Source organism: Mus caroli, unplaced genomic scaffold (assembly GCF_978045245.1).
Source record: "Mus caroli unplaced genomic scaffold, Mus_caroli_1 scaffold_8, whole genome shotgun sequence".
NCBI classification, from domain to species: domain Eukaryota; kingdom Metazoa; phylum Chordata; class Mammalia; order Rodentia; family Muridae; genus Mus; species Mus caroli.
The window spans coordinates 123478353-123503748 of record NW_028227263.1 but is presented as its reverse complement, the minus strand read 5'-3'; the positions used below and the strand labels follow the sequence as shown (position 1 = coordinate 123503748).

The 25396-nt window shown below is 43.5% G+C and overlaps 1 protein-coding gene across 1 annotated transcript in view; it reads left to right on the top strand.

Annotated features, from left to right (window-relative positions):
- The first annotated feature begins 4303 nt into the window (after window positions 1-4303).
- The window catches only part of LOC147003446 (NACHT, LRR and PYD domains-containing protein 5-like), a 38637-nt gene continuing 17544 nt past the window's right edge, over window positions 4304-25396 (top strand). Inside the window, exons 1-10 of the mRNA XM_085842470.1 lie at window positions 4304-4373; window positions 4982-5059; window positions 7680-7760; window positions 8371-8448; window positions 9471-9548; window positions 10574-10651; window positions 13957-14007; window positions 17852-19427; window positions 21955-22125; window positions 25036-25203. Coding sequence (XP_085698596.1) covers window positions 4304-4373; window positions 4982-5059; window positions 7680-7760; window positions 8371-8448; window positions 9471-9548; window positions 10574-10651; window positions 13957-14007; window positions 17852-19427; window positions 21955-22125; window positions 25036-25203 — 2429 coding nt within the window. The remainder of the gene's footprint in view (window positions 4374-4981; window positions 5060-7679; window positions 7761-8370; window positions 8449-9470; window positions 9549-10573; window positions 10652-13956; window positions 14008-17851; window positions 19428-21954; window positions 22126-25035; window positions 25204-25396) is intronic.

Below are 25396 nucleotides of genomic sequence, written 5' to 3'. Positions count from 1 at the left end.
TTCTTTTCTAGTATGATGATATAGATCCATATCTTTTCTAGTATGATGATATAGATCCATATCTTTTCTAGTATGATGATATAGATCCATATCTTTTCTAGTATGATGATATAGATCCATATCTTTTCTAGTATGATGATATAGATCCATATCTTTCTTTTCTAGTATGATGATATATCCAGGAGTTGCTACGGTGGGAGAGTTGTGTTCTGATGATACCAAGTAATTTTGGTTTCTGTTGCTTTTTTTTCTTATGCTTGTCTCCCACAATCTGATTATCTGAAGTACTCCCTGCCCTTGCTATATCTGATTGGAACCTGTCCTTCTGTAATCCTGGTTGAGTCAGAACTCCTCAGAGTCCAGCTTTCTCTGTGATCCTGTGATTCCAGGTTCCTGTGATTCTGAGATTCTGGGTGTGTCAGAGTTCTTGGCAGTCAAGCTTCCTCTTAGACCCGGAGATACTTGTGTGACCAAGCTCCCGGGATCCTGGGCATGTTAGAGCGCCTGGGAGTGGTACCTCCTCTGGGGCTGTCTGCTGAATTCGAAACCAAGGTAGATCAGCACCTACTGGAGGGAACCCAAGCCACTGGTCAGTCAGGGCTCCAGTGTCCCTGCTCCTGCTGGTCCCAGACACTCCCAGTTGTGTTGGAACAGATGTTGTGTCCACTCACCAGTGATCCTAAGATCCTGGGCATGCTAGGGCACCTGGTGAGTGGAGAGTCCTCTGGGGGACTGTCATCTTCAACTTTTTTTTTTTTTTTTATCATGAAGGGTGTGTTGGCTTTTTGTTAAAGGACTTTTCAGCATATAATGAGGTAATCATGTTTTTCCCCCAATTCATTTATCTGGTAGATCACACTGATAAATTTTTGTATATTGAACCATCCCTGGACCTCATGTCATGATGGATGATTTTTTTTTTTGTTGTTGTTATGTGTTCTTATATTCAATTTGAGTATTTTCTTTTTAAGATGGGGTCTCACTATGCAGTCCTGACTGGCCTGGAATTCTCTATGTAGACTAGACTGGACTTGAGTTTACAGAGATCTGCCTGCCTCTGCTGGGATTAAAGCTTTATATAAAGAGAAAATGTATTTTTTTTCAATCATGCAATAGATTATTTGGGACTATGTTTAATGAATGAATGAAGAAGACTGTAAATTAAATCTGCCCTCTTGTGGTCTCAGCAGGCATAGCCTACACAGGTTACAGAGACATGTATACAGGCAAAGCATAATTTAAAAAAAATTATTTAATCTTATTTTTTATACTCCAGATTTTATCCCCCTCCCAGTCCTCTGACTGTTTCACATCTCATACCTCCTTCCTGCTTTGTCTTCACTGGAATGGCTCCACCTCCCTATCCCCGACCCCACCATACCTTCCCACTCCCTGAGGCCTCCAGGTTCCTAAGGGTTAGGTGCATCTTCTCTGACTGAACCCAGACCCAGTAGTCCTCTGCTGTATATGTGTTGGGGGCCTCATATCAGCTGATGTATGCTGCTTGGCTGGTGGCCCAGTGTTGAGAGATCTCAGGGGTCCAGGTTAGTTGAGACTGTTGGTTCTTCTACAGGGTCCTCCTGCTCTTCCTCCCCCTCCTCTTGCTCCCCCTCCTCTTGCTCCCCCTCCTCTCGCTCCCCCTTCCTCTCGCTCCCCCTCCTCTCGCTCCCCCTCCTCTCGCTCCCCCTCCTCTCGCTCCCCCTCCTCTCGCTCCCCCTTCCTCTCGCTCCCCCCTTCCTCTCGCTCCCCCCTCCTCTCGCTCCCCCCTCCTCTCGCTCCCCCCTCCTCTCGCTCCCCCCTCCTCTCGCTCCCCCCTCCTCTCGCTCCCCCCTCCTCTCGCTCCCCCCTCGCCCCTCCTCCCTTCTCCCCCCTCCTCCTCCCCCTCTTCCTCTTCCTCCTCAGCTTCTTCCAGCTTTTTCCTAATTCAACCAGGAGTCAGCAGCTTCTGTCCATGGGTTGGATGTAAATATCTGCATCTGACTCTCTCAGCTGCTTGTTGGGTCTTTTGGAGTGCAGTCATGATAAGTCTCTCTTTGTGAGCGCTCTATAGCCTTAGTAATATTGTCAGGCCTTGGAGCCTCCATTTGAGCTAGATCCCACTTTGTGCCTGTCACTGGACCTTCTTTTCCTCTGGCTCCTCTTCTCCATTTCATTCCTGCAGTTCTTTCAGATAGGAACAATTATGGGTCAGAGTTTCTGACTATGGGATGGCAATCCCCTCTCTCATTTGATGCCCTTCTTTGTGCTGGAGGTGAGCTTTACAAGTTCTCCCTCTGTAGGGCATTTCATCTAAGATTCCCTCCCTTTGATTGCTGAGAGTCTCTTACCTCCCAGGTCTCTAGTACATTCTGGAGGGTCCCTCTACCTCCTACCTGCTGAGGTTGCCTCTTTCCATTCTTTCTGTTGGCCCTCAGGGCTTCAGTCCTTTTCCCTGATCTAATACCTGATTATGTTCCCCTCTTCTGCTCTTAGTTCCCTTTTCCACCCAGTTCCCTCCATCCCTCCCCCCTACTGTGATTGCTTTCTTCTCCCTCCCAACTGGGATTGAGGCATCCTTACTTGGGCCCTTCAGCTTGTTAACATTCTTGAGTTCTGTGGATTCTTGAGTTCTGTGGATTCTATCTCAGATATGCTGTACTTTTTTCCTTTGGTTAATATCCACTTACTAGTGAGTACATACCATGCATGTCCTTTTGAATCTGAGTTACCTCCCTCAGGATGATATTTTCTAGTTCCATCCATTTCCCTGGGAAACCCAGCATGTCATGGTTCTTAATAGCTGAGTAGTATTTCATTGTGTAAATGAATCACATTTTCTGTATCCATTCTTCTGTTGTGGGACATCTGGGTTGTTTCCAGCTTCTGGTTATTGGAGGCAAGGCCACTATGAACATAGTGGAACACATGCCCCTGTGGCCTGGTGGGGAATCTTTTGGGTATATTCTCAAGAGTGGTATAGCTGGCCTTCAGGTAGATCAATTATCTGAGGAACCTCCAGAATGATTTCCAGAAGGATTGTAGCAGTGGAGGAGTGTTCTCATGGCTGTCACATATTGATCTTAGCCATTCTGATTGGTGTAAGGTGGAATCTCAGGGTCATTTTGATTTGCAAGTACCTAATAACTAAGGGCTTTGAAAGTTTCTTTAGGTGATTCTCAGCCATTCAAGATTCATCTGCCGTGAATTCTGAGTTCTGTAATCCATATTTTGATCATGTTGATTAGTTTTTTTTGGTGGTTAGCTTCTTGAGTGTTTTTTTTTAAATATATTTTGGATATTAGTCTTCTATCAGATAAGGGGTTTGTGAAGAATTTTTCCCACTCTATAGGTAGGCAAAGCATTGTTAAGTAAAGATAAATATTTAAACATAAAGATTGAGAGTATCTGAGAAAGACATGAAGTCAAACTCTGGTCCATGTATGTGCACACAAATGTGCATATGGACTTGCACACTTGCATGTCTCCAAAGAGAGAGCTCTGACAACCAAGGAGATGATGAGCTCCCACAGAAAAGTGACTCCAACTGCTAACAGATCCTCAGGAACCCCTACCCAATCTCTGATGCAATTTTAAGTGTCTTGATGTAGCATAGGTGTCGAAAGCTGCATGGCTTCATTTGCCCAACAGCTTTATCATGTCCAGAGAAAAACAGTTCAGATCTCCTTCCGATCCTCTGTTCCTTAAAGGTTGGGGGATTTGATACAAAATGGTATCTCATCTTTGAACAAAAAGCAAAGTCATGTTCCTTCAAGGAACCCACATTCACGTGGCTCAGAGCTTAAAAATGGTTCCACAGAGTTTGGTGTCTTCTTCTGGCCTGCAAGGGCACATGCATACATGCATAAACATGTACAAAAAACGTATTTTTTTTCCTAAAAAAACCAAGTAGGTGTCTATAGAAGAACATGGTTGACACCTGTGCACCCACATGAACACACACAAAGTTGAAGACTGCTCTAATCACAAGTATCAAGGGAATAGCTGTGTACACAGCTGAAGGCATTGAAATAGACTAATGATGATGAACTAACCCTTTGTGCCTGTGACCCAGCACCTCATTGTGTCACCTACTAAGCCACACAGAAAGCTAGTGCAGGATGCACTTTTTAGGTTCCAAATGGTGGGCATCTTTGACTGCCTATCTCTGCTGGTTTTATAATTCAGAGGCAAAGGGCTTGACATCACAGACAACTAGGGGCATAAAATAAGCAGAGGCTTGCCTTAAACCCCTCTGTAGATTAGACAGCTCGAGTAATAAGACTGACTGACTTATTAACTCTTCCTCTCTGTTGCAGAAAGCACAATGGGTCCTCAAGAAAAAGATAGTAAAGCAATCTTGAAAGACCGTGGATTGGAAGAGGAACAGAAGTCAGGTTTGCAGGCTGGGTGAGGGTGTAAAGATGTGTACACTTAAAGCCACATGTTTTATAGGCTTTGATCTGAGGAATTATTACCCTGAATCCTAATGGGTGTCCATGCAGGATTGGAGTTTGGTTATCCACATCAGGTTCTCAGAGCTACATGTAATTCAGGCTCCATGAAATCCCACACATCTGTCCTCTGCTGGCACACACAAAACCGAAGACACCTGTAATTACAAGTTTTATTTACAAACTCATTACATTCTAATAGCAAGCTGCTAGCACAGGTCTGAAATTTGCAGGCATTGAGATGACTAACCAAGGACAACCCTTAATGCCTACAACCCAGCACCTCATAGTCACACCTATCCTAAGGCACTCAGAGGAACTAGTGTAGAATGCATGCTATAGGTTGCAAATGGGAGGAGCATCTTTGCCTGCCTATGCCGACTGTTTTACTGAACTTGTGAGGCAAAGAACTCAACATCACAGACTACATGGAACGTAATCTGAGCAGGCACTTACTTGCCTTAATCCTTTATGTAGTTTGGACATGAAGCATTCTCATACCAAGCAGAGGATAATGAGACTGACTCATTCACTCTTCCTCCCTCTTGCAGAAAGAAAAATGACTTCTCCAGAAAATGACAGTAAATCAGTCAAGAAAGACCAAGGACCAGAGCAGGAGCAGACGTCAGGTTTGCCAGCAGGGTCGGGTGGAAAGATGGGTACACATGAAGCCACATGCTCTATAAATTTTTATCTGAAGAATTAGACCTTTGAATTCTTATGTATGTGCATGCAGTTTTGAAGTTTGGTTACCAGCACCCACAAGTAGTTCTAAAAGCTACATATAAGTGCTCGGACCCTAGAAATCCAACACCTCCGTTCTCTGCTGGCACATGGCTCATACATACGACACATAGACATGTAATTACAAGTTAAAAATAAGTCTTTGTTTTAGTAGTGGATATTTTCTGAGGAAAGAAGCCTAAGGTTGATTTCTGGCACCCACATTTACACACACACATACACACACACACACACTTAAGACTGATTGCATACCACACAAATATGTACATGAATACTTATACAGTGTCGAGGTAGATGTCAGGAAGGGTTATTTGGGTTTCTGAGCCCTAGTGGACTGTTCTTTATGCCTGTCCTCATATAGCTATTCCCTACTTAAATGTTTTCTTTCAGGGTATATTACTGTATTTGTCAGCAAGTTTTGGGGGATAGGGTTTCTTGGTTCAAATGATTCTGTCATGAATTTTAAAATAACCTTACAAATTTCTTGGAGGTAAATGATCAGCTATGCTCTTTATATTGACTGCATGAAGTTGCATCTGTGTTTGTGTATAAAGCTGTTATTAATAAGGTTGTATCTTGAGGCTTGTCCAGTCATAGAAAGGTTTCCTGCACTCGAGGACCAGAGTTCAATTGCCAGGCTATCTAAATATGCCTGCTAAAGAGGTTGTGCCAATAATACCACCACTGAGAAAACAGAGACTGGAAGATGATCACTTGGCCACTTTTCTGAAGAACCCAGTTTCAGGTTTAAGCTACCACTTGCGAGCTTATATCTTTAAGTAGTTTCAGGGAATCTGTCCTCTTGTGGTCTCAGCGAGCATAGCCTACACAGGTTACAGGGACATGCATACAGGCAAGGCATTTTAAAAATTTTTTAAAGATATTTTCTTTTTATATATTTGAAATGCTATCCCCAAAGTTCCTATACTCTCCCTCCGCCCTGCTCCCCCCCCCACCCACTCCCACTTCTTAGCTCTGGCATTCCTCTGTACTGGGGCATATGAAATTTGCAATATCAAGGGCAGGCAAGGCATTCTTAAAGATATAGACCTCTTTAAACATTAAGATTGTGAGTGAGCAAGAAAGACATGGAAAGTCAAACTCTGGTCCATATGTGTGCACACAAATGTGCACATGGACTTGCTTGTCCACACAGAGAGAGCTCTGATAACCAAGCAGAGGACAAGCTCCAACAGAAAAGTGACTCCAAATGCTAACACTTCCTCAGGAGCCACTACCCAATCTGATTCAATTTTAAGTGTCTTGATATTGAAAAAGGTAGCCATGGCTGAGTGTCTTCATGTGCCCAACAGCTGTATTATGTCCAGGGAACAGCAGTTCACAGCTCTTCTTCCTATCCTCTGTTCCCTAAGGGTGGGGGAGCTGATAAAATGGTATCTCTTCTTTGAACAAGAAGCAAAGTCATGTTCCTTCAAGGAACCCACATTCACATGGCTGAGAGCTTCCCTTAAAAACGGTTCCACATAGTTTGCTGTCCTCTTCTGGCCTGAAAGGGCACATGCATACACACATAGACATGTACAAATTAAAAAAACAAACAAACAAGTAGGTGCCTACAGAGGAAAGAGACCATGGTTGACACCTGTGCACGCACATGACACACACAAACTTGAAGACAGCTCTAATTACAAGTATTAAGCGAATAGGTATGTACACAGTTCTGAAATTGGGTGGCATTGAGGTAGACTAATGAAGATGAACTAACCCTTAAATCCTGTGACCAATACCTCATTGTGTCACCTAAGCTATGCCACACAGAAAACTAGTGCAGGGTGCATGTGTTCTGTTCCAAATGGTGGCTATCTTTTTGCCTATCTCTGATGCTGTATCCTGTCCTGCGGGATTCAGTTATTCCTGGGTGCAAGGGGGACCACAAACCTGGAAGGAAATGGGAGGAAGGGAAGGAGAGGCAGGAGACCAAGAAGGGTACCTATCAAGGTCTCGTTTATTAGGCTGAGGTGCCTTGTTTTAAAGCATACATCTCAGGGAATAGGGAGGGGTCGAGGGGGAATTTTATAAAGAATAAAGAAGTGGGAATCTGCTGACATGAGAGCTAAAGTCAGGCGGCGGGCACTCTGCATCTTAGCTCCGGAACATAGATCCTCCTTGACAGCCTTGGGTGTCAGGCCAGGCTCAGGCTTAACTCGTGTCCTTGGATTGCATGGGAGTTCAGGAAGAGATAGGGGAGAGGGGACTATAATTCAGCTTTTACAGCCTCTGGTGCCAGGAAGGGAATAGGGAGGAGTGAGTGATAACCAACTCCTAGCACGGGGCCATTTGGCCTATTAGGGAGATTGTGAAGGGCTCGTTTTCTCACGGGATGGTCTCTGAGAATGGTGCTTTTGTACTTCTGAGGGAAAGGGCTTGACATCACAGACAACTAGGGGCATGAACTAAGTAGAGGCTTGCCTTAAATCCCTCTGTAGATTAGACAGCTCGAGTAATTAGATTGACTGACTTATTAACTCTTCCTCTCTGTTGCAGAAAGCACAATGTCTCCTTCAGAAAATGACGGTAGAGCAAACCTGAAAGACAGTGGACCAGAAGAAGTGGAACAGACTTCAGGTTTGCAGGCTGGGTAGGGGTGTAAAGATGCGTACACTTAAAGCCACAAGTTTTATAGGCTTTGATCTGAGGAATTATAACCCTGAAATCTAATGGGTGTCCATGCAGGATTGGAGTTTGGTTACCCACATCAGGTTCTCAGAGCTACATATAGTAATTCAGGCTCCACGAAATCCCACACATCTGTCCTCTGCTGGCACACACACAACCGAAGACACCTGTAATTACAAGTTTTACTAACAAACTCATTACATTCTAATAGCAAGCTGCTAGCACAGGTCTGAAATTTGAAGGCATTGAGATGACTAACCAAGGACAACCCTTAATGCCTACAACCCAGCACCTCATAGTCACACCTATCCTAAGGCACTCAGAAGAACTAGTGTAGAATGCATGCTATAGGTTGCAAATGGGAGGAGCATCTTTGCCTGCCTATGCCGACTGTTTTACTGAACTTTTGAGGCAAAGGACCAAATATCACAGACTACATGAAACATAATCAGAGCAGGCACTTACTTGTCTTAATCCTTTATGTAGTTTGGACATGAAGTATTCTCATACCAAGCTGCGACAATTAGACTGACTTATTTACTCTCCTTCTCTGTTGCAGAAAGCACAATGTCTCCTTCAGAAAATGTCAGTAAAGCAATCCTGAAAGACAGTGGATCAGAGCAGGAGCAGACGTCAGGTTTGCAGGCTGGGTTGGGTGTACAGATGGGTATACTTAAATAAACATTTTATTGGTTTTGATCTGAGGAATTAGACCCCAGAATTCTTTTTTTAAAAACAATCTTTTATTAGATATTTTCTTCCTTTACTTTTCAAGGGCTATTCTGAAAGTCCCCTATACCCCCCCCCCCCCGCTCTGCTCCCCGTCCCACCTACTCCTGCTTCCTGACCCTGGCATTCCCCTGTACTGGGGTATATAATATTTGCAAGACCAAGGGGCCTCTCCTCCCAATGATGGCCAACTAGGCTATCTTCTGCTACATATGCAGCTAGAGGCATGAGCTCAGGGGGTACTGGTTAGTTCATATTGTTCCTCTTATAGGGTTACAGACACCTTAAGTTCCTTGGGTACCTCTCTAGCTCCTCCATTGGGGGCCCTGTGTTCCATCCAATAGACAACTGTGAGTATCCACTTCTGTATTTGCCAGGCACTGGCATAGCCTCACGAGAAGACCCCAGAATTTTAATATGTGTGTATGCAAGATTGGAGTTTGGTTATCCACATCAGGTTCTCAGAGCTACATGTAATTCAGGCTCCATGAAATCCCACACATCTGTCCTCTGCTGGTGCACACAAAACCGAAGACACCTGTAATTACAAGTTTTATTAACAAACTCATTACATTCTAATAGCAAGCTGCTAGCACAGGTCTGAAATTTGAAGGCATTGAGATGACTAACCAAGGACAACCCTTAATGCCTATAACCCAGCACCTCATAGTCACACCTATCCTAAGGCACTCAGAGGAACTAGTGTAGAATGCATGCTATAGGTTGCAAATGGAAGGAGCATCTTTGCCTGCCTATGCCGACTGTTTTACTGAACTTGTGAGGCAAAGGACCCAACATCACAGACTACATGGAACATAATCTAAGCAGGCACTTACTTGTCTTAATCCTTTATGTAGTTTGGACATGAAGTATTCTCATACCAAGCTGCGACAATTAGACTGACTTATTTACTCTCCTTCTCTGTTGCAGAAAGCACAATGTCTCCTTCAGAAAATGTCAGTAAAGCAATACTGAAAGACATTGGATCAGAAGTGGAACAGACGTCAGGTTTGCAGGCTGGGTTGGGTGTACAGATGGGTATACTTAAATAAACATTTTATTGGTTTTGATCTGAGGAATTAGACCCCAGAATTCTTTTTTTTAAAAACAATCTTTTATTAGATATTTTCTTCCTTTACTTTTCAAGGGCTATTCTGAAAGTCCCTTATACCTCCCCACACCCCCACTCTGCTCCCCGACCCACCTACTCCTGCTTCCTGACCCTGGCATTCCCCTGTACTGGGGTATATAATATTTGCAAGACCAAAGGGTCTCTCCTCCCAATGATGGCCAACTAGGCTATCTTCTGCTACATATGCAGCTAGAGGCATGAGCTCAGGGGGTACTGGTTAGTTCATATTGTTCCTCTTATAGGGTTACAGACACCTTAAGTTCCTTGGGTACCTCTCTAGCTCCTCCATTGGGGGCCCTGTGTTCCATCCAATAGACGACTGTGAGCATCCACTTCTGTATTTGCCAGGCACTGGCTTAGCCTCACGAGAAGACCCCAGAATTTTATTATGTGTGTATGCAGGATCGGAGTTTGGTTATCCACATCAGGTTCTCAGAGCTACATGTAATTCAGGCTCCATGAAATCCCACACATCTGTCCTCTGCTGGCGCACACAAAACCGAAGACAACTGTAATTACAAGTTTTACTAACAAACTCATTACATTCTAATAGCAAGCTGCTAGCACAGGTCTGAAATTTGAAGGCATTGAGATGACTAACCAAGGACAACCCTTAATGCCTACAACCCAGCACCTCATAGTCACACCTATCCTAAGGCACTCAGAAGAACTAGTGTAGAATGCATGCTATAGGTTGCAAATGGGAGGAGCATCTTTGCCTGCCTATGCCGACTGTTTTACTGAACTTGTGAGGCAAAGGACCCAACATCACAGACTATATGGAACATAATCTAAGCAGGCACTTACTTGTCTTAATCCTCTATATAGTTTGGACATGAAGTATTCTCATACCAAGCTGCGACAATTAGACTGACTTACTCACTCTCCCTCTCTGTTGCAGAAAGCACAATGTTTTCTTCAGAAGATGACAGTAAATCCATCCTGAATGACCAAGGATCAGAGCCGGAGCAGACATCAGGTTTGCCAACAGGGTGGGGTGTAAAGATGGGCACAGTTAAAGCCACATGCTCTGTAGGTTTTTATCTTAAGATTAGTCCTTTGAATTCTTACGTATGTGCATTCAGGTTTGGAGTTTGGTTACCAACATCCTCATCAGATTCTCAGAACTATGTGTAACTCTGGGTACAAGAAATGCAACACCTCTGTCCTCTGCTGGCACAAGACTCTGATACATACCCACACATAAACATGTAATTACAAGTTAAAAATAAGTCTTTAATAGTGAATTTTTTTTTGAGGAGGGAAACCTAAGGTTTATCTCTCATATCCATAGCAATATGCACACACATGCTTGAAACCTATGATATATCTCATACCGTATATACACAAACAATCCTTTCAAATTTACTAGATAATAATGTTGAGTGCTTCAGCCCCAGTTGATATCTGTGTCTATCCTCTTACCACTATCCCCACTGGCTTTAATGTTTATTTCAGGGTATATGGCTCTTTATATTTTTCTACAAGGTTGGAGGTGAGGGATTTCTTGGTTCCATTGATTCTATCATGAATTTAATAGCTCCTTGACAACTTCTTTTTGAGGAATGATCAGTGAGGCTCTTGATATTGACTGCATTAAATTGCATCTGTGTTTGGGTACATTGGTGTTACTAAGGTTGAATCTCGAAAAGACAATAAAATAGTTAAAGAAATGTTTCCTGCACTAGAACCAAAGTTCAATCCTCTAAATATTCTGGTGGGAGGAGCATGTGGCTATAATACCACTACCAAGGAGGCAGAGACAGGGTGACCTCTGGTGATGTCTGGTCAGCCCATTAAACCATGGTGAGATCCAGGTTTAGTGAGACTCTCCAAAACTAAGATTGGTGACCAGAGAGGCAGCTCAGAGGGTAAGATCACTTGGTCGCTTTTCTAGAGAATCCAGGTTCAGTTTTCAGCTTCCACATGGCAACTGATATCTGTAAGTCAGTTCCAGGGGATCCTGCGCTCTTGTGGTTTCAGCAGGCACAGGTTACAAGGGCATACATACAGGTAAAGTGTTCTTTCTTTCTTTTTTTTTTTTTTCAATTTTTTATTAGATAGTCTCTTTCTTTACATTTCAAATGCTATCCCGAAAGTCCCCTATACCCTTCCCCCCCCCCACTTGCTCCCCTACCCACCCACTCCCACTTCTTGGCCCTGTACTGGGGCAAATGAAGTTTGCAAGACCAAGGAGCCTCTTTTCCCAATGATGGCTGACTAGGCCGTCTTCTGATACATATGCAGCAAGAGACACGAGCTCTGTGGGTACTGGTTTAGTTCATATTGTTGTTCTACCTATAGGGTTGCAGACCCCTTCAGCTCCTTGGGTACTTTCTCTAGCTCCTCCATTGGGGTCCCTGTGCTCCATCCAATAGCTGACTGTGGGAATCCACTTCTGTGTTTGCCAGGCACTGGCATAGCCTCACAAGAGACAGTTATTTCAGAGTCCTTTCATCAAAATCTTGCTGGCATATGTAGTAGTGTCTGTGTTTGGTGGCTGATTATGGGATAGATGGGGTAGTCTCTGGATGGTCCATCCTTTCATCTCAGCCCCAAACTTTGTCTCTGTAACTTCTTCCATAGGTATTATGTTCCCCATTCTAAGGAGGGACGAAGTATCCATACTTTGGTCTTCCTCCTTCTTGAGTTTCATGTGTTTTGCAAATTGTATCTTGGGTATTCTAAGTTTCTGGGCTAATATCCACTTATCAGTGAGTGCATATCAAGTGACTTTTGTGATTGGGTTACATCACTCAGGATGATATCCTCCAGATACATCTATTTGCCTAAGAATTTCATAAATTCATTGTTTTTAATAGCTGAGTAGTACTCTATTGTGTAAATGTACCACATTTTCTGTATCCATTGTTCTGTTTAGGGACATCTGGGTTCTTCCCAGCTTCTGGCTATTATAAATAAGGCTGCTATGAACATAGTGGAGCATGTGTCCTTATTACCAGTTGGAACTTCTTCTGGGTATATGCCCAGGAGAGGAATTGCTGGATCTTCTGGTAGTACTATGTCCAATTTTCTGAGGAACCGCCAGAATGATTTCCAGAGTGGCTGTACCAGCTTGCAATCTCACCAGCAATGGAGGAGTGTTCCTCTTTCTCCACATCCTCGCCAGAATCTGCTGCCACCTGAATTTTTTATCTTAGCCATTCTGACAGGTGTGAGGTTGAATATCAGGGTTGTTTTGATTTGCATTTCCCTGATGATTAACGATGTGGAACATTTTTTCAGGTGCTTCTCAGTCCTTCGGTATTCTTCAGTTGAGAATTCTTTGTTTAGCTCTGTACCCCATTTTTTTAATGGGGTTATTTAAATTTTTGGAGTTGAGCTTCTTGATCTCTTTGTATATATTGGATATTAGCCCCTATCAGATTTAGGATTGGTAAAAATCCTTTCCTAATCTATTGGTGGCCTTTTTGTCTTATTGACAGTGAGGTCCCATTTGTCGATCCTTGATCGTACAGCACAAGCCATTGCTGTTCTGTTCAGGAATTTTTTTCCCCTGTGCCCATATCTTCGAGGCTTTTCCCCACTTTCTCCTCTAAGTTTCAGTGTCTCTGGTTTTATGTGCAGGTCTTTGATCCACTTAGACTTGAGCTTTGTACAAGGAGATAAGAATGGATCAATTCGCATTCTTCTACATGATAAACGCCAGTTGTGCCAGCACCATTTGTTGAAAATGCTGTCTTTTTTCCACTGGATGGTTTTAGCTCCCTTGTCAAAGATCAAGTGTCCATAGGTGTGTAGGTTCATTTCTGGGTCTTCAATTCTATTCCATTGATCTACCTGTTTTTCGTTGTACCAGTACCATGCAGTTTTTTATCACAATTGCTCTGTAGTACAGCTGGAGGTCAAGCATGGTGATTCAAGACATCTTTAAACATTAAGATTTGAGAGTAACTGGGAAAGACATGAAAATGTCAAACTCTGGCCCATACATGTGCACAGAAATATGCACATGGACCTGTCTACTGGCATGTACACACAGAGCCTTGACAGCCAAGTAGAGGACATGCTTCTACAGAGAAGTGACTCCAAATGCTGACACTTCCTCTCTGGTGCAACTTTTAAGTGTCTTGATCTTGCACAGATAGCTTTAGCTGCATGCTTTCATGTGGCCAACAGCTGTATCATGTACAGAGGAGAGCAATTCATAGCTCTCCTCCCTATCCCCTGTTCCCTAAGAATGAAGGTAGTTCACAATATTGTATCTTTGCTTTGTACAGGAAGCAAAATCATGTTGGTTGGGTTTTTTCTTCCCTTTTCCAGAAACCTTACAATCTAAGGAAGATGATGAAGTGACAGAGGCAGATAAAGAAGGTGACTAAAATTCTTATTTGTGGTCAGTCTATAGGGAGGCTCAGTGACAGCAACGTAAGGAATTTAGATAGAAGTGTAGGGTCCTGGTCTCACTAGTGTCTCTGCCTGAACTTTCCCTGTGAGTCATGGGGATAAACCTCACAGACAGAGCCATGTGGCTCACTGCAATTTCTGTTGGGGTTCAGCTTATGGAAATTTCAAATAACCCATAAATCCAGCAAACTGACAACACAAGCCCAAGCCCAAGGTTGACTAGTTCTTAACACAGCTGAGAGTAGTTAACCACACTGATAAAATTTAGAGATTTTATTAGGTTTCAAATTAGCAAACAATGAGAATTTGGTTCTTTTTCTTAGTGGTTTTACTACCATAGATTATATATAACGAGTTTCCCTTTGATATTTTTGTTGTTGCTGTTTTGAGACAGGGTTTCTCTGTATAGTCGTGGAACTCACTCTGTGGTCCTGGAACTCACTCTGTAGACCAGGCTGGCCTCGAACTCAGAAATTTGCCTGCCTCTGCCTCCCAAGTTCTGGGATTAAAGGCATGTGCCACCACTGCCCGGCCTCCCTTTGATATTTTTGTACAGCTATTCCTACCTCCGCTTTGATTTGTGGTCACCCAATGTGTTAATTGAGTTGCTTACACGAGCATGGGAGAAAGGTTAATTACAGAGGCATGGGCACCTTACCAGTGGATATACCTCAGAAGAAAGTATCATTTCCCCACCAACCAGTAACTGATGATGGATCCTCAGGCAGTGGCAGGACCTCATGTATTCTAGGCTGACCTCAAACTCTTTATGTAGTTGAGGAGGATCTTGAACAATTAAAGCTCCTGAGTGGTAGAATTCCAGTTGTGTGTGTGTGTGTGTGTTTTGTTGTTGTTGCTGTTTTGAGACAGGGTTTCTCTGTATAGTCCTGGAACTCACTCTGTAGACCAGGCTGGATGTAGAACACATCCAGTTTATATGGTGCTAGGGGTTTAACACCAAGGCAAGTGACTCTATCCACTGAGCCACCTCCCCAGACCCACTGTGTCATCGCCTATGTAGTTTCTTCTAATTTGTCATCATCTTCCACTTCCAGCCTCTGCCCTCCACCCCATAGCTCACCTTCTGCTCTCATGTCACATGCATTGTCACCCTCTTTTTCCTTTTCTCCTCTACTCAAGATTTCTTCTCCCTTTCTCCAAGATCTTTCTACTTTTATGGGGTATGTATGTTTGTGTGTGTTGATAAACAAAATAGAGGAGAAAACAAGCATTATTTGTCTTTCTGAGTCTGGCACATTTTGCCTAATGGCAGTTGCCAATTCCATTTGTTTTACTGAATAAATAGAATTCCATTAATATAGACAGATGGTAGTGGCTCACACCTTCAATCTCGGCACTCAGGAGGTAGAGACAGGTTGCTCTCTGTGAGTTTGAGGCCAGCCTGGTCTACAGAGAAACTTCCAGGACAGCCAGAGCTACACAGAGAAACCTTGTCTCAGAAAAAACAAAATCCATTGTAAATATCATTATTTTTTCATTCCTTGTGTTGCCTTGCAATATTCTATTATTAATCACAGCACTCGAGGCAAAGGAAAGTGGATCTGTGTAAGTCCCAGGCCATTCAAGTCTACATAGTGAAAAATAAGTAAATACATTCCATTGTAGAGCTGGAGAGATAGTACCATGGTTAGAGTACTTGCTGCTCTTGTAGAGGTCTGGGGTGCAATCCATAGCACTCATTGGGCAGCTTGCAACCATCTATAACTCCAGTTCCTAGAAATTTGAGGCTACCTCTGACCTTTTCAGACACCAGACATGCATACCATATGCATGCATACATACACTCATAGAAAATGCTCCCTACACCTACAATTTTTTCAATTTATTTTTTATTAGTTATTTTCTTTATATTTCAAATGCTATCCCCAAAGCCCCCTTAAACCCTCCCCCTGCCGTGCTCCCCAACCCACCCACTCCTGCTTCCTGGCCCTGGCATTCCCCTGTACTGGGGCATATGATATTCACAAGACCTAGAAGCCCTAATGCATTGCATGAGCAAGCTGCTCTCTATTTCCCCACTAGTGGGATTTTTCCCTTGTTCTTTCTTCATTAGTGGTTAATCCAGCTCTAAGCATATGATGTTCACTGAGGCAGTGATTAAAAGCAGTGATAGGACTTGGGTGAGATATTTACATTGTACACTTGCTTAGTAGAACTGAGGATCTGACCACCTCGGACAAGAGTCCAAACTGCATCCCACTTTGCTTCAAGAGCCTGATGGGAGGCAATGCTGGGAGCCATGACTCTAGGCCTGTAGGTCACGACCCCTTTGGGGGTCAGACAACCCTTTCACAGGGGTCACATATCAGATATCAGATGTTTATATTGTGCCTTACAAGAGTAGCAAAAGTATAGTTCTGAGGTAGCAATAACTGGTTGGAGCATCACTACAACATGATTAAAGAATCACAGCTTTGGAAAGGTCGAGAACCACTGGTCTAGACTGCAAATGGGTCCTGTATTTATCCATGTTGAAAAACTGATATTTTGAAGTGCCCTCTAAATTCGAATCCATGCTATTTTGTAGGAGTAAGGCTTCAAGACCAGGGTTTCTGTCCTGGAACCAGTTTTGTAGACCAAGCTGACCTGAAACTTGCAGAGATCCACCTGCCTCTACCTCCTGAGTGATAGAATTACAGTTGTGCACCACCTCTGCCTGACTGGAATCTATACTATTAAATATAAATATTGATGGCATCTTGAGCCATTCACTATGGGCCAGGCACTGTGGTGCAAATAGTATCATTGTCATGTCACTTGTTCAAAACTACCTTGTTAAAGAAATTCAAAACTACCTTGTTAAAGAAATTTATATCTGTCATCAGGGTTTTTATTGCTACATTAAAACACCATAACTAAAAAGTAAGTTGGAAAGGAAAGGATTTATTTGGCAGTCTGGAGCATGGGTGTAATAATTAAGTCTGTAGGTGGGGGGGGGGAGCAAAGCCAGGTAGTCTTAGGTTCAACTGCAGGCTGCCTTCTGACACTCTATGCAAACCTAAACATGTTAGCATGGCTAATGTTCAATATAAAGATAATGCATTGGTCTAATTCAGCAAATAGAGATTAAGATCTTGTATGCATGAAGGACTGAGTTTAGGACCCCAGAGTAGCATAAAGAGTTGGGTATGATGGCAGTGTACTTATAGTCACAGATGGGATGGAGAGAAAGGCAAGTCTCTACAGCTTACTAGTCAACGATAGCCCAGTCTACATGGATTTCATAAGAAAAACATGGCTCAGAAGAAGCTAGACTGAATTATGGATATGACTAAGTTGGTGGAGTGTCTTCTAACATGCATAAAGCCATGGGGTTCAGTCCTCAGTGCAACATAAAACTAAGCATGGTGGTTCACACCTGTAGTCCTGGGAGTTGGGACATAGACAGGAGGATCAGAAGTTCAAAGCCATTGTTGTCTACATAGCAAAGTTGAGGCCAACTTGAGTTATGAACCTCTTCTTTCAAAACAGGTAATGAAGTAGCAAGAACATTGTATATAGCTATCTGACTTAAAACCAAAGAGTGTGTGTCAACTCATATTTGTATGTATTCAGTACAACATATTTTGATTCATTATAAATATATTTGTGGTCAATTAAAAGCAATTAGCATATTAATCACCTTAAACTTCCCCTATCTCTTTATGATAAATCCATTCAGATTTCCTCCCATCTGTCTTGAGATGTTTTAAGCCATTGTTAATTATACTCATGATGCAGATATACATGTCAGTTTCACTAAAAATAAGACTTTGTTCAGTTTTTCTTATGTCCTCTTATCTGACTTCAGATAATGGAGGTTACCTACAAGACTACAAGGCCCATGTGATAGCTAAGTTCGACACAAGTGTGGATCTACACTATGACAGCCCAGAGATGAAATTATTGTCTGATGCTTTTAAACCATACCAGAAAACCTTCCAGCCTCACACCATTATCCTACATGGAAGACCAGGAGTTGGGAAGTCAGCTTTGGCTAGAAGTATTGTTCTTGGCTGGGCACAGGGTAAACTCTTCCAAAAAATGTCGTATGTCATCTTCTTCTCTGTTAGAGAAATAAAGTGGACAGAGAAGAGCAGTTTGGCACAGCTGATTGCTAAGGAGTGGCCAGACTCCTGGGCACCAGTGACAAAGATCATGTCCCAACCAGAAAGACTCTTGTTTGTCATAGATGGCTTGGATGATATGGACTCTGTCCTCCAACATGATGATATGACACTATCCAGCAACTGGAAGGATGAACAGCCCATATACATCCTGATGTACAGCCTCCTGAGGAAGGCCCTCCTACCCCAGTCCTTTCTCATCATTACCACCAGAAACACAGGCTTACAAAAACTCAAGTCAATGGTTGTGTCCCCCCTCTATATACTGGTTGAAGGACTGTCTGCATCAAGGAGATCTCAGCTGGTCCTCGAGAACATCTCCAATGAGTGTGAGAGAATGCAAGTCTTCCATTCTCTGATAGAAAATCACCAGCTGTTTGACCAATGCCAGGCCCCCTCTGTGTGCTCCCTGGTGTGTGAGGCTCTACAGCTACAGAAGAAACTGGGAAAGAGGTGCACCCTACCCTGCCAGACTCTCACTGGTTTGTATGCCACGTGGGTGTTCCACCAGCTCACCTTGAGAAGGCCTTCCCAGAGCGCTCTCAGTCAGGAAGAACAAATTACTCTAGTGGGTTTGTGCATGATGGCAGCTGAAGGAGTGTGGGCCATGAGGTCGGTGTTCTATGATGATGACCTGAAGAACTATAGCCTAAAGGAGTCTGAGATCTTGGCCCTCTTTCACATGAACATCCTTCTCCAGGTTGGCCATAACAGTGAGCAGTGTTATAGTTTCTTCCACCTCAGCCTGCAGGATTTCTTTGCTGCCTTATATTATGTTTTAGAAGGGCTGGGGGAATGGAATCAGCATTTTTGCTTCATTGAAAACCAAAGGAGCATCATGGAGGTGAAGAGAACCGATGACACTCACCTCCTCGGGATGAAGCATTTCTTATTTGGCCTCATGAACAAGGATATCTTGAAGACTCTGGAGGTTCTGTTTGAATGTCCCGTGATTGCAACTGTTCAGCAGAAGCTCCAACACTGGGTCTCTCTGATAGGTCAGCAGGTCAATGGCACCAGCCCGATGGACACCCTGGATGCCTTCTATTGTCTGTTTGAGTCTCAGGATGAAGAGTTTGTTCACAGGGCTCTCAACCGCTTCCAAGAAGTGTGGCTGCTGATTAACCAGAAGATGGACTTGAAGGTCTCTTCCTACTGTCTCAAGCGCTGTCAGAACTTGAAGGCAATCCGGGTGGATATCAGAGACCTCCTCTCCGTAGATAATACTCTCGAGCTGTGCCCTGTTGTTACTCTCCAGGAGTGAGTATCAGATAATTTTTATCCAAAGCCAGTTAGTGATTTTTGTATATTACTATGCTTAGACATGACCTTTGGAAATATTTTGGATACTAGAAGGTACTTAAAAGATGACTCCTTACTAACGGGACTTGACCTGAGTCTAGTTTGCCATTATCTAGAGGAAAAGCCCTTTTAAAACGGAGTACCATTCTGGGGATATAGCTCAGCTGGTAGATATATTTCAGCCAGTTGAGTGGTTGCCTAGCATGAATGAAGCCTGGGGTTCAATCCTAGCACCACATAGACTAGGTACATACCTGCAATCCCAGAACTTCGGGTGACAGACGTGTCAACCTAGGTTCTACCACTAAGCCTATTAGAACAGCCAAATTAATAATGCAGAATAGAATCATTCAATGAGGCCACAGTAGAAAGAGGGGCAGAGTTCAAAGGTCAATAGGTCTACCTTGACTCCCCTCCCCATAGCCTATCTTTTGTCACTTCATGACATTACAAGTTCAGGGACTTGCATGTCTTAAGTAGTTCTGAGCGAAGTGCATGAGCCCTACCCATCATTGCCATGTCATCTGGACTCCAGTCTCTCTAGCAAGGTGGGTTGCTCTGTGTGGAATTGCTTTCTAGGGGGACAAGTTATCCTCTGGCTGATACCAGGCTCCAGCCTTTCCCTTCTAAAAGGCAATTTCTAGAGATTGGCAGCAGCTTTGGCGCCCATCATTTCCAAAATCTGATAGTCAGAATGATGGACAGATTAACAGACAAAAGTAGGCAGAAGAGGACTCAGTGATTATGAGCATGCACTCCTGTTCCAGAGATCTAGATTTTGGTTCTCACCACCCAGTGGAGTGTCTCACTACCTACTACTCCATGTCCAGGAGCTCCAGCACCTTCTTTTAGCCTCCACAGGCACCTGCATTTTATGCACATAGTCCTAGGCACATGACTTGCAATACACATAAATGAAAAATAATATTAAATATTTTTAGGATGTAATTATTATATACAAGTACACTGTAGCTGTCTTCAGACACACCAGATGAAGAGGGCATCAGATCCCATCACAGACGGTTGTGAGCCACCATGTGGTTGCTGGGATCTGAATTCAGGACCTCTAGAAGAACAGTCAGTGCTCTTAATTGCTGAGTCATCTCTCCAGCCCAAAATTTAATTTTTTTTTAATAATAAAATACCTTCATCTCTGTAAGCTGGTTACAGAGAAAGGATCGATGTTCAAGTTTTAAGATCACTTAGCAATTGTAAGTATATATGAAACATGTTAATATCATTAATCACAATATAATAATTAAAACACAATGTGCAGATCTAAGTTTGTTCATTTTGATTGACTCTTTGAGTTTCCTTTCCCCTCCTCCCAGTCTCAGGTGTCATGACCATCCCACTATCTACTTCTGGAGAATTTTGTTTTTAAACAAGGTTCCATTTTAGTGTGTGTGTGTGTGTGTGTGTGTGTGTCTGCTGTCTATTCTGTGTGTGTGCACAGATGTGTGCATGTCATGACATGCGTGGCGATCAGAGAACAACTAGCAGTAATAGATCTTTCCACCGCAGAGTTCTCTGGGTTTGATCTCAGGTACTCAGGCCTCACAGCAAAGTCCCACCTCACATAGATAATGTCCTCATGGGAGCTGTCATGGAGACATGTTTTCAATTATCCACTTCCATGTATATTCTAGCATCCTCCAAGATCACTTGTAGCTGAGGGAGGACAAGGAATCAGAGTTGGAGTCTCATGTCAGGGGTCCTGTAACCTTCCTCTTGCCACTACTAGAAATTAGACACACTTCCTTTACCATATACTTGGCTTTTCCTGTACTGTTTTTGTCCAGGTAGTTGCCATAACTAACAGGAAGTGGTAACATCTACTCCAAGATGGAAATGGAATGATCATATCTCCAGAGAAAAAATAAAATCCAAGCTAAAGAGATGGCTCTGTAGTTAAGAGCACTTACTGTTCTTCCAGAGGATGTGGATTTGGTTCCTAGCATCACTTTGGGTGGCTCATAGTTGCCTATAACTCCAACTCCAGGGAGATTTGATGCCTTTCTCTGGCCTCCATGAACACATATATAGAGATACAGAGACATGAAGACAACACACAGACACACAGACATACAGACACATACATGCACAGACTCATGCACAGATGCACACGGTTACACAATTTTAAAAATACAATCATTTTTTAGTGCCATACAACACAGCCATACCATTTCACCATTAGTGAGCTAGAATTTAAGTCAACAGATGACTGGAAGGACTGAAGGCTCCTCTGATTGGTCTAGCATATCCCCGGGGAATATTGAAGTATCAAAGGAGTCTGACTGTAGGGCTGATCCTGTAGATCATGTACCAGGTAGTTTCCACTGAGCTGGCTTTATTTCCTCAGCTGTCCCGTGCTCCCTTACAGTCTAGTCTCCCTCCTGTGGCTGGCCTTGCTGTGGCAGTCACTCATGTTCAAATCTACCTGTTCAATCATATTTTCTCTCACTTCTTCCCCTCACTGACACAGGACACAATGTAAGCCCCTCCTCATGGAGTGGTGGGGAAACTTCTGCTCTGTGCTTGGCAACCACCGGAACTTGAAGGAGCTGGACTTGGGTGACAGCATCCTGAGTCAATGGGCCATGAAGATACTGTGCCTCGAGCTGCGGAATCCGTCCTGCAAAATACAGGAGCTGACGTAAGTGCTACCCAGCCTGGGGTAAGCAGTCTTTGCCGGGGCTTATCCTGCCAAGGCAAGGTTCTTCTGTAAACCCTGGGGAGATTTATTCTGAAAGGATAAATGCTATAAAAGATCTCTTGCATGAACCAAGTCTCCAGAAGCATGAAATGGGAGCTGAGCAAAAGACCTTCTAAAAAGAGATACATGGGTTTGAGGCGAGTTTCATTACTGTGGATTTTGAAATATAAGTAGGAATTGGTTAGAAAGGAAGAACAGGAGAGGAGGACTTTGGGGCCAATAATATAACATGAGGTAATTGTTCAAGTTATATGATTTATATTGTTCCTTGATCACTCTTTGATAACTCTAAAACTGTACAAATATGTGACCAGCTAATGGTTAAATACAACAGGGGTAACAGCAGTCAGTCTGGGAAGAAGCTGACGTGATTCCCTTCAGAAGAGGCAGTTCGATGGAAGGAAGAGCAGAGTTTACAGGAACAATACAATGGAGAGAGATCCAAACATGATGAGGCCTTTAAAATGGAGAGATTTTCCTTTAAACCCTGGAGAGCAGCTTTATTAAGAGAGAGGAGGAGGTAGAGGGGTGAGAGGGGATAGCTAGGTGGTTAGTGGATCAGCTGCTTTTGCAGAGGACTCAGGCACTGTTCCCAGCACCCACATGGTAGCTCACAGCCTCTCTAACTCCAGCTCCAGGGAATCCAGTTTCCTCTTGCCACCTCCATGGGCCCTGGCATGTATGTGGTGCATGTACAGTCATGCACACACATACACATTAATGAGAGAGTATGCTCAAGTCATCCCAAGAAGGATGTTGGGCTTGCGTCAAAGGACGGCAATCCCTTCATTAACACATCTTGGCAAATCCCTCTGAGGAGTCTCTGGACCAAATCCCCAAAACATAGAAGTTTGGTTTTTAGGAGTAGTAAGAAGTTTCCCATCACATGATTTAGTTCAGTTAGCATATGTGACAAGGAGCATGAAGAACCCAATTGAGAGCTGTCAAGTCACAGCATAGACCATTTACCTCTGTCCCAGTGAGAGCTACAGGAAGGGACATGGCCTGTTTGCCTCAGGCTATGGGATCTGACCTGTTGTAAGAAACACTACCCTTGAGAGTCAGCCTCACGCTGTAACACTAATACAAATCTGAGCCTGCTACAGATGCCAGGTGTCTTGGGGAAGGAGGATAAATCCCCAGCTCTATTTTAGACAAGAAGCTCACTCTTTTTTTTTTTTTTTTTTTTTGGTTTTTCGAGACAGGGTTTCTCTGTGTAGCCCTGGCTGTCCTGGCACTCACTTTGTAGACCAGGCTGGCCTCGAACTCAGAAATCCGCCTGCCTCTGCCTCCCAAGTGCTGGGATTAAAGGCATGCGCCACCACGCCCGGCTAAGAAGCTCACTCTTTAACTTGTCCTCCCAAGCCAGGGAAAATCCACATGGCATCCAGCTTGGGGCTGGTCAAGTTCTCAGTTGCTAATGCACACTGGGTTCCTGCCCTGACTTCCCTAGATGATAGACTACAAGCTGCAGTGACGGAGTTTTATCACAGCAATAGAAACCCCATCTGAGACAATGACTAAAAGCTACATGGGGAGAAAGTTTTCTTCCATAACTCTCAGGTCATATTGTGTCTTTGAGGTAAGTCAAAGTACAAACTGCAGAAGTCATGGAGGAATGCTACTTAACTGGCTTGCTCCCAATTGAATGCTCAGCCTGTTTTTTTTATACACACAGGACTACCTGTCCAGGGGTGGCACTGCCCACAGTGCTCTGGTCCCTCATACATCAATCATTAATTAACCAAAAATGCCCTTCAGGTGTGCCATCCTCCCCAGAGTCTAGCTTTATCAAGTTGACAAAAAAAAAAAAAAAAACCAACAAGACAAAACAACAAAAATGGGGACAGCAGGTAGGTGTGGCCACACCCAGTAATGAAGCAAAGTCTTGTGTTTGATGCTATCTGGTATCCCTGTAAACAAATGGTTCTCATTTGTTTGTGGGTTGTGATCCTTTGGGGGATCAAATGGCCCATTCATGAGGGTCACATATCAGGTACTCTGCATATCAGATAGTTACATTACAGTTCATAACAATAGTAACATTGCAGCCATGAGTAACAATGAAAATAATTTTATGGTTGGGGGTCACTACAACATTGAGGAATTATGAAAGGGTCACAGCACTAGGAAAGGTGAGAACCAGCACTCTGGAGAGAGCTCTCCAAAAACAGGATTGCTTAATGTCCTGTTCCTAGGGCCTTTGGCACTTTGTGGAGTGCTGTACAATTAAAGGCAAATAGAGCTGAGGGGAGTGGCTTAGTAAGTAGAATTCTTGTCTGGCATGCAGTAAGGCAGACTTCAACCACCAGAATCACGTAAACTATACATGAGGGCACAAGCCTATAATCCTAACACTTGGGGCAGTGCTGGCAGGTGGACCTGAAGTCCAAGGTCAGTAGCGTCTTGCAGAAGACCAGAGTTGGGTTCCTAGCCTGTAACTCCAGCTCTGATGAGCTATTATTGCCCTCTGCAGGCCTCCATGGGTACCGAATACACATGCGCACAAAAACCTTTAAGATTGTTAAAAAGCTGTTCAGCATCATCCACAGCTACATAGTGAGTGCGAGACCAGCTTAGGATAAATTAGAGCCCATCTCAGAAATGGCGAACTTAACTGACAGGAGTGTTCACACAGGGACGCAGTCCCAGCACTCGAGTAACAGTTTCACACGGTATAGGCTACGTCTCAGAAACTCTGTCTCAGAAACAAACGGTATGCAAAGAGCTACAGCTTTGAGAGCTGGCAAGATGGGTAAACAGAAGAGTGTTATTGATCAAATGTGATTAATAACTAAATGAACAATTAAATATGACCATTCTCTCTCTCACCTCCTCCCACTTCTACAGGTTTAAGAGTGCAGAGGTAGTGTCTGGCCTGAAATATCTCTGGCAGCTCCTTTTTAGCAATCAAAACGTAAAGTACCTCAATCTAGGGAACACTCCCATGAAGGATGATGACATGAAGTTAGCCTGTGAAGCACTGAAACATCCAAAGTGCTCCCTGGAGACTCTGAGGTGAGTGTGTGACTTTTTACTTTGAAATTTGGAATGATTTCCAGGAAGTTGAAAAATACAGCAACTTGTGGGTGATGAACTGGGGGTTAAAAGGTGGCCTGCATCCACTCTGCCCCAGGGCTCTGGCTACTAGTGGAAGTGGGAGACAAGAGTCTTAAATCTGTTTGAAATGTTCAGTTTGTTGGCATGTAGC